At 39.8% G+C, this 9873-nt stretch overlaps 1 protein-coding gene across 5 annotated transcripts; it reads right to left on the bottom strand.

Moving 5' to 3' along the window:
• Positions 1-2: 2 nt before the first annotated feature.
• On the bottom strand, positions 3-9278 carry LOC127411216 (coiled-coil domain-containing protein 177-like). Of its 5 annotated transcripts, XR_007892238.1 has the most exons (5): positions 8874-9278; positions 8534-8606; positions 2697-5850; positions 2049-2122; positions 3-1712 (listed from the first exon to the last, which is right to left on the bottom strand). XR_007892238.1 is itself a non-coding variant. In XM_051646615.1 (3 exons), the coding sequence occupies exon 3, from the start codon at positions 5842-5844 to the stop codon at positions 3325-3327; it is 2520 nt and encodes an 839-aa protein (XP_051502575.1). In that variant the 5' UTR covers positions 5845-5850; positions 8534-8606; positions 8874-9278; the 3' UTR covers positions 3-3324. The 5 variants fall into 5 exon arrangements, 1 of the variants encoding a protein (XP_051502575.1); XR_007892235.1 differs by having other exon boundaries at positions 2049-5850; XR_007892236.1 differs by having other exon boundaries at positions 3-2122.
• Between the last annotated feature and the right edge of the window lie 595 nt (positions 9279-9873).

Genomic DNA, 9873 nt, shown 5'->3' with positions numbered 1-9873 from the left:
TCTGCCTGATGGACTGACAGACCAACAAGGAGGGAGGGGGAGTTGCTTTGTCATCCTCAATTTCTCTCATGTAATTATGTCAGTGTTTAGGGAAAGTTCAACAGTCAAGTTTCAGAAAGGGGATTCTTGCTGTGTAATTTGGCCCCTTCAGTTGTACATTATAACACTGGAGAATAACACAGTATTATAACTTGACAAGCAAAGATATGCAAAATATATTTTAAAATGCTTTTAATCACATCACTTAAGTGAAAACAACATGAATCTTATACAATAAAAACTAACAGGTACTGTATAACCATATACCCTTCACAACCTACAAATTAAAATATATATGAAATGTAGACAAATTTAATGCACTGAGTAATTTGGGCTCTAAAATTATAGGTGAAGAATGTAATTTCTGTGCAACTAACGTTCCTTAATGGAGTTGCAAAAATGTTTTCAAACAGGTTTCCCATACACTCTGCCATCTGCCACTTGGTTGTCCCTCTCCGAAGTCACCCTACTGTTAAAGTCAATATAGCTCTGTTGAGCTCATCAGGATGCTCAGATAAAATGATTTCAAAATGTGAAATGTGATTATAATTTTATAATCTGAATTGAGTAATCAGCCTACTAATGGCTTACTCATATTTGTTTCTGCATATTAAACTGGGACAGGAGAAAGTAATTTATTGTAAGGCGTAAAGAATAATATTATTTTATTAAGTATTACACATGAAAAAAAAAAAAAATCACACATCACCTATATTTAAATCATGCTATTTATGTTAAAAGTTATCCTGAAACCTAATCCTGTCAGTCCTCTATACTACAGGTACATACACCCTTCCAAGTAAATGTATTTATTTATTTATAAAAAAAAAAAAAAAAAAGGTCCAAAATACATAACTTATGAAACAAGGTTGGAATTTATTTCTCCTTTTAATAAAATATGCCATTAAAAAAAACAACAAAAAAAAAAAAACAGTTGGTTCTCAAGTAAAATGTCACCCTGCATGTCCCTTTTAATTAACCACTTTTTTTGTTTGTTTGTTTTTGCAGTAGGATGTGATTTGGTAAAGTTTTTTCTGCTTAAAAAAAAGAAAAAAGAAACAATAAATCACTCTAAGTAACAATTAGTAGTGCTGAGCCAAAATATATAATACTTTGATAAGATAGATATTTTTAATGCTACAATCATTGTAGATTATGAGATTGCTAGCAAAATTTACAGCTAACTTAAATATTGATTGCATTAATATAAAATCTGTAATGAAATCAAAATGTATACCTGTAGTTTACACTTGCTTTTTTGATTCATGCATGAACTTACTGTCTACATTAAGAGCATCGAGATTACTAGCTATGAAACCTTCACACTAATAAGGAATTGTCAATTAGCTGTTTAATATTTAGCAGCACCACTATTTTCTTTCATTTAAAAAGCCCCTCAAATTTAACCTGCAATGCATAAAGTGTACACAAATGAAATGGTTTCTTTGGGATTTGATGTTGTTAAAAGCAGTGTTGATGTGTGATCTTGGATATCCTGTAAGTAACATGGCTTCAGTGTTTATTAAACTTTCCAATTACATCATGCTTAGCTGAGTCACTGCCAGAAAGTAATAAGGAGCCTGTGATCAATTGATATGTCTTTTGCAGTCTCTTAGGGCATATTTAACTGAATTAGTCCACGGGTGTCAACACCATCTTCTCCACTCCCAAACCTGCATCAGAAGAGACAAACCAGAGTCAATTAGTTCATAGAAGCATAACACTCTTTTATTAAATAAAAAAAAATAATCATCAGGCTGCTGTATGAGGACATATAATCAAATGTTTTAAAGCTAATCTCTCTTGAAGATCGAAATGTTCAAGAAATGTGCAATAATTTTCCAAAGAGCCCATACATAAAGGTATTGTAAAATTTGATACCCATAAAATACAGTTTTTGATCAGATTCTAGACTGCTGTACAGTAAAAAAAAAACAAAACAAAAAAATCTGTGACATATGGCTGGTGTGACAAGCATCACTATGGGTTAGGTTATCATAGGAATTTACTGTGAGGTGTGCCCAGAAATGCCAACTGCAATGCTTTTCACACAGAAATTGATGCTCCCTTCGAATCTTGTCCTCTGGATATGTACAGGGATGACATGGCACTTTTAGAAACATGAGAGCAGAACACAGCTAGCCTGACTCCTCTACTTCACCATGCCCTCTTCAAAACCTTGACTATGCCAACTTAACTGTTAAAACAGGGCAGATAAGATACATTAATACTTCACACCACAATGCTACACACTCGACTTGACCTTCCATTTCCACTGTGACATCTGAACCGCAAGTACAGAAGCAATATTTATACTTGCTATATTTGCTGTCTACTGCGATCTTGGCTCATTATCTGATCGAACTGCCAAAAAATAAGACATTTCTACACAAAATGGATAAAACAATGTTAAAAACAATCCAAACCTATTTCCAAAGTGATAACTAGACTCCACTCACATGCAACAAGCTGAGGTCATGTAACAATGTAACAGATTACTGCTTGAATCTTTATCATTGCATAATGCCTACTGTTTCACTTGTAATTTTATAGAGTACATACTCGCAGTATTCAGACATAGTAAGCTAATATTCAAATGGTAAGTAGCATGCCCAAAATGAAGTTTATTTAAAACAAGAAAAGAAAATCGAACACACCTGAATGAGTGTGGATGTCAGTGTAGATTTGAGAACTGATGGTTCTGTTGCTGACCGAAGACTCCAGTGCTTCATCAGCAGCTACACTGTGCTGAGATCACGTACCTACTGTCGGCAGTAATGCACGGTCAGCATTTCACTGGAGTTTGGTTTTCACACAAAGTCATGGCTCACCATCTTACAACCTATATTCCTAAAACAAGAGTCTCCTCTCACTCTTATAAAGGAATTCTGGATGCTTTTCTTCTTCATCTAGGAAATAAAGCCAATCTTAAACAATGTAAACAATTAACTCTTTATATACAGTTCCCAATGCAACACGTCTGCCAAGTTCTGAAAAAAAGACAAGCATGCCCTTACATATGATCATTCACACATAAGCACACAGTTCTGAGATTACCATTTAAAAAAAAAAAAAAAAATCAGGAAAATATTTCTCCACATGACATGATGAAAATGATCCAGCATCAGGAATAAAGGGATAAAAATATGAAGATATGACACTTGAGGGCACAATCAGCAGTACTGTTGCCGTGGTTTGGTGATGAGGCTAGCATGTTAGCTCAAGCACAGCGTATTTCTAGACAGATGTGCATGGAAAGGGTAAACAAGTTAAACATTGAAGAGCTCACTTCTCAACTAAATTTGCTTTTAACTGAGCCTCCAGGGCCATTTTGTCAAAGGTGCGCATATTTGTCTCTTCGCGAACACGATCCCGCACGTGGAAAGAAGCACGTGCCACTGATCTGGCGCTTTCCAACACTGCACGCTTTTCTCTGAAAATCTGTTCGCTTTTTTCTAGTTTGCGCTCAATAGACTGCAGTAATTCTAGGCGGCGCTGTTTCTCCTCCTCCTCCACACGCTGACGGTTAAGCCTTTGAAGCCTTTCCTTTTCCTGCCTGCTCTGCACCGCACGTTGAGCCTTCTCCCACGCCCGCTCTTCAGCCACTTGCGCAGCTTGTTGTGCTCGTTTTTCGGCTTCCCTTGCCCATGCCTCCATCTGTTCCTTTTGTTGTTGCTCACGTTTCTCAGCAGCCCGTCTTGCTCTCTGGATCTGCTTCTCTTCTCGCTTAGCTTTTTCCTTTAACTCTTGCCCACGTCGTTCCTGTATCTGCTCGTAGTTTTCCAAGGACTTACTTAGTTTTTCCTCTGCTGTTCTACGTGCTTCTTCACGTTCATCTGCCTCACGTCGCGCGATCTCTTGGATAAGAGCTGCATGCCGCCTTTTCTCTGCACGGTTGAGTCCACGACGTTCTTCTTGAATTTGATGTTCTCGCTCTTGTCGCTTCAGCTCAGCGATGGTCAGTTTCTCCTTGAGGAGCAGTTTCTCCTGCTCAACCATGGAAGCTCGTTCCTCCTCCAGAGCTTTAAGATTCTGTTCCTGTAGTGCCTTCTTGTGTTTCTCCTCGCGAGCAGCCTGTTGCAGCTTCTGCAACCTGCTGCGCTCTTGTTGCTCAGCCAGCTCCCGCCAACGCTCCTCACTTTCTGCCACCTGGCGAAGCTTTGCTTGTGCAGCCTCTCGCTCCTGCTGGCTAAGCCAGCGCTGCCGGGTGGAAACTTGTGACTGCCATGCACGCTGACACTGCTGCACAGCCCTCTGTTTCTCCCGCTCTTCGCGCTCTCGTCGCAGTTCTTCTAGTCTCCGCTCACTGTCCCATTGTAAGTGTGCTACATAGCGAGTTTGACTCATTATGTCCTCCTCTTGATATCTGGCTAGCATTAATGCAGCAATCTTTCGGTCACGTTCTGGAACAGCTTTAAGTCCACGACGTTTCACCTCCTTTACAATGCGTTCCACTTTCTGCGTTGTCTGTGGAGAGTGGCTAAGGTCTCCCAAGCTCAAACTACGACCCATCAGGGAGTTAAAGGTAGCTAAAGTGCGAGCACGAGGGCTTGATGTCTTAGCCCAATGATCTCTACCATCCCAGCTATAGGATGAGGAAGCAGATTCTGAGGAGGTACATGTGGTAGTTGTGGTGGTAGTTGTTGAAGCAGTAGAGGTGCATATCGTTTCACGCCTTCTTTGCAAAGACTCCAGCGAGTGACTTCTGCATCTAACCTTTGATTTGGTGTGTCCATTTTGCTGTGCAAATGGAGCAGTGATGCCATTGGCAGGACTTTGGACAGCAGATTTTGACACTATTGGAGCAAGTGAAGTTGGTGTCCTTGGAAAAGAAGAGAGTTTTGGTATTGATCTGGGAAAAGTATTTGCAGATTTTGTGGGAGTACTGGAGGTTTTCTTTGGACCCTGGCCTGCTGGAGCTGACTGGATTGACCGTTGGATTACTGAAGGCTTTGTCCATGGAGGTTTTCCCTCAGGTTCTGCTTCACGAGAAGACTTGGTCTTTTTTGCAGAAGTTCCTTTAGCAGTGTGAGCAGAGTTTACTGGACTGTTTTTTGAGACAGGAGGAGAGCTGGATGTTGACACTTTAGTAAGCTGTCCTGATCCTGGTGTTGTATTTTTAGGGTCCATTGATGTGAATTGTTTTTTCAGTACACCACAGCAAGCAGGTGACGTTTTAGGAGCTGGGCCAGAAGTAGTTAAACTGTGATTGGTTTGCTGAGACAATCCAGCATTTACAGCATCCTGTGACTTCTCTGAAGCCAGCGTACTACTACTGTTGTTGAGAGCTGCCTGCAGAATCCGTCTTTTTTCCTCTCTTATAATCCGCTCTCTCTCCTCTCTGCATTGTCGGAGTTTAGCATGTCTATCCCTCTCGCATATTTCAAACATTCCAGTAGCAACACGCATGCTGCGACCGGGTGCCTCACGGGCAAAATCAGACAGTGGTCGTGGCAGAAGTTCCACAGGTTTCACCCCACAGCGTGCACATGCCTCAAGTGAGCGAGGGCTTGTCAGCACATACCGGCTGCCTTCTGCAGCAGGCGAGTCAAAATTGAAAAGATCCAAATGCAGTTTATGCTCTTCTGGTTGACTATTCTGGTTGTTTTGTGGCTGGCATGGTTCTTCAGAGCTCAGTACAGCTTCAGGACTGGGTTCTGTCTGCAGACTAGAATGTACACCAATATCTTTATCTCTATCATCAACTGATTCAGGTAGACATGGTGCTTCAGAGGCTGCAGAAGGGGTTTCAAACTGCAGCTCAGTGAATTTACTCTGGTTGTCAGGTTCCAATGGGTCCACCATGGTTTGCTGTACAGAAAACAGAAGAGACAGAGGTAATGTGAATACTGCAGTGCTTCAATGACAGTGCTGGATAAACCCAAAAGCAGAATTTCTAGAGTGGGAATCACAGGGATTATATTATTTTCTGCCTAGAGATCAGAACTTAAAGGAATAGTTCACCCAAAAAAGAAAATGTGCTGATAATTTACTCACCCTCAGGCCATCCAAGATGTATCTGAGTTTCTTTCTTCATCAAAACAGAATTTAAGACTTTTAGGATTTCATTTCAGGCCTCCTCCTCTAAACAATGCAAGTGAATGTACTCCATTTTTTGATGGTCCAAAATGCATATTTAGGGTGCATAAAAATAATCCACATGACTCCAGTCGACAAATAAAGCTCTTCTGAATGCAAACGATTGATTATTTTGAGAAACAATACAATACTTATATACTGTTTAACTACAAATGTTCGCTTCTGTACGTCTCTGTGATGTGCGCAAATGAGATTTCAAGCTTGTTGGTAAGGTCACGCGTCAAGTGGAGGAGGAGGCAGGAATACCTCAGGATGGCCTGAAGGTGAGTACATTTTTAATTTTTAGGTGAACTATTCCTTTAAGAGTGCAATTTAAGGTTCAGGGACGCCAAAGTTTGCACATGCATGCATATTTTTTTACGATCTGCATCTGTATGTGATGACGGTTCCTTGCCTTAGGGTGATTACATAAGATTACACATGCATGCTGGGTAACAGTAAGAGACTCATATGTGTTTGCTATTTTTGGAATCTGTGATTCAGATGCAACCATGCATGCATGTAAAACCACTTTAAAATATCTATCTATCTATCTATATATATACACACACACAGTTGAAGTCAGTTTACATACACTTAGGCTGAAGTCATTAAAACTAATTTTTGAACCACTCCACAGATTTAATATTAGAAAACTATAGTTTTGGCAAGTCGTTTAGGACACCTTCTTTGTGCATAACATGAGTAATTTTTCCAACAATTATTTACAGACAGATTGTTTCACTTTTAATTGACTATGTCACAATTCCAATGGGTCAGAAGTTTACATACACTAAGTTAACAGTGCCTTTAAGCAGCTTGGAAAATTCCAGAAAATTATGTCAAGCCTTTATACAATTAACCAATTAGCTTCTGATAGGAGGTGTACTGAATTGGAAGTGTACCTGTGGATGTATTTTAAGGCCTACCTTCAAACTCAGTGCCTCTTTGCTTGACATCATGGAAAAATTAAAAAAAATCAGCCAAGACCTCAGAAAAAAAAAAAGTGGACCTCCACAAGTCTGGTTCATCCTTGGGAGCAATTTCCAAATGCCTGAAGGTACCACGTTCATCTATACAAACAATAGTACACAAGTATAAACACCATGGGATCATGCAGCCATCATACCGCTCAGGAAGGAGATGCATTCTGCGAAAAGTGAAAATCAATCCCAGAACAACAGCAAAGGACCTTGTGAAGATGCTGGAGGAAACAGGTAGACAAGTATCTACATCCACAGTAAAACGAGTCCTATATCGACATAACCTGAAAGGCTGCTCAGCAAGGAGGAAGCCACTGCTCCAAAACCACCATAAAAGAGCCAGACTACAGTTTGCAAGTGCACATGAGGACAAAGATCTTACTTCTTGGAGAAGTGTCCTCTGGTCTAATGAAACAAAAATTGAACTGTTTGGCAATAATGACCATCATTATGTTTGGAGGAAAAAAGGCGAGGCTTGCAAGCCGAAGAACACCATCCCAACCGTGAAGCATGGGGGTGGCAGTATCAAAATATGGGGGTGCTTTGCTGCAGGAGGGACTGGTGCACTTCACAAAATAGATGGCATCATGAGGAAGGAAAATTATGTGGATATACTGAAGCAACATCTCAAGACATCAGTCAGGAAGTTAAAGCTCGGTCGCAAATGGGTATTCCAAATGGACAATGACCCCAAGCATACCTCCAATGTTGTGACAAAATGGCTTAAGGACAACAAAGTCAAGGTATTGGAGTGGCCATCACTAAGCCCTGACATCAATCTGATTTGTGAGGCAGAACTGAAAAAGCATGTGTGAGCTAGGAGGCCTACAAACTTGACTCAGTTACACCAGTTCTGTCTGGAGGAATGGGCCAAAATTCCAGCAACTTATTGTGAGAAGATTGTAGAAGGCTACCCAAAAAATTTGACCCAAGTTAAACAATTTAAAGGCAATGCTACCAAATACTAACAAAGTGTATGTAAACTTCTGACCCACTGGGAATGTGATGACAGGAATAAAAGCTGAAATAAATCATTCTCTCTACTATTATTCTGACATTTCACATTCTTAAAATAAAGTAGTGATCCTAATTGACCTAAGACAGGGAATGTTTTGTACGATTAAATGTCAGCAATTGTGAAAAGCAAGTTTAAATCTATTTGGCTAAGGTGTATGTAAACTTCTGACTTCATCCATCCATCCATACATCCATCTATCTATCTATCACCCCTTACCCTATAAACGCAGTTACTTACGCATAATGCCATTGACTAATTTCCTGTGCATTAAAAGCATTGCCTGTCTAGCACGATATGCTAACATTAAACTATATAGGCCTATTATATAAAATGTAAACAGGCCTCAACCTCTGCTAAATTCGTTCGATGTTCCGTTTAAAAATACTAGCATTTTTGTCAGGTTTTGTTTACTCACCTTAGAAACATTGAGGATGTGTGTCGCAAGTATCACAAACGTTGATAAATATCAAATATATTTCTCTTGGACCCTAAAAGACAAAGGTTGATGGTAAACAGTGTATAGAGAAGACATGTCGTACACATCTTCTTAACAAAACAAATGGAAAGCATTTAGCAGATCATTTCTAGAACAGATGCTCTGATTTTGTACTGTATACAGTATACGGCCCCCTCACACCCTGCACAATAGCATTTGATTATAAGCGGGGCATAATGCGCTAGAAATCTGTTTCCCACAGCAACAGCGCACCAAGATATTTCGAAAAAAATATCAGGAACACATAAAAGTGTCTTACCACTATCACGTCTCACGCATTTAGAGCGGATCGGGTATCTGATATTTCCTCTTTTCCTCATCAAATGTGCTTTTAGATTCTGTGGTCGGTTCGCGTCTGTGGTTCGGTTATATTTCCTTCAGTAGTCAGTCTCCACCTGCTGTATGACACTCGCAACCCCGGCCGTCAAGCATCCGCTCTCCGCCTCCGTGTCACAGCACCGCGCTCTAAAATATACCGCACATATTCAGCCCTTTGTGCCCTGTTATGACTGTATTGCCCACGGCGAGAACGGAGAATGTGGGGCAATTCTATATTTTCATAAGGGATGATGATGGATAAGCGCAAGGACGGCGTTGTTTTTTGTTTATTTATTTATTTTATTTGTGTAGTGAAAAATTTTACTGACAAATTTACGTAGGCTAGGTCAGTCTGCAGGTAGGTATTCCTGTTTTTGACTAAGGTTAATCCCCATATTTGACTATAAATATTGCTTATTTTCTAAATAAATACAATAATAAATCAACATAAGTGATTAATTTGTGGGTGGAAAAAATACACGCAAAAAATATAGATGAATTAAGAGTGATTGGGACAGTTTTTGAAATTCCGCCTTGTGTAAGCTTTCTTGCCATAAATTAAAAACATTAGCCTAACACATGGTACATTTCTGTAATACTTAAGATGTCACCTATCCACTTGAGGAGGAAATAAGGTTATATCATACTAAAAGGTGGTGTTTCATACCCTTGTATGTAAATTGACCCAAATTTTTGTAACATTTGTGTGATTGGGACAGCACATCTTATCATTGATTTAGGTTAGTGTAAGCACATTTATTGCACAATTTAATTCATACTTTGATAAGAACTTATATCATTGGTTTTCTCATGGGGAACCCTCTCTTGCTCAGATCGTTGACTAGCTCTGCTAACTGGGCCTCAATTTTTGGGGAATGCGGGACTTACTCCCAACAATGGGCTTATAGCCCTTTACAACTCCCTTCCAGGCTCTGGCCAAG

This window comes from Myxocyprinus asiaticus, chromosome 20 (assembly GCF_019703515.2).
Source record: "Myxocyprinus asiaticus isolate MX2 ecotype Aquarium Trade chromosome 20, UBuf_Myxa_2, whole genome shotgun sequence".
Taxonomy (NCBI): Eukaryota; Metazoa; Chordata; class Actinopteri; order Cypriniformes; family Catostomidae; genus Myxocyprinus; species Myxocyprinus asiaticus.
Note: the sequence above shows the minus strand (reverse complement) of the source record. Positions and strands in the feature narration are given on the sequence as shown.

Excerpts from the sequence above, each read along its gene's own strand:
- LOC127411216 (XM_051646615.1), bottom strand. The coding sequence starts at position 5,844 with ATGGTGGACCCATTGGAACCTGACAACCAGAGTAAATTCACTGAGCTG.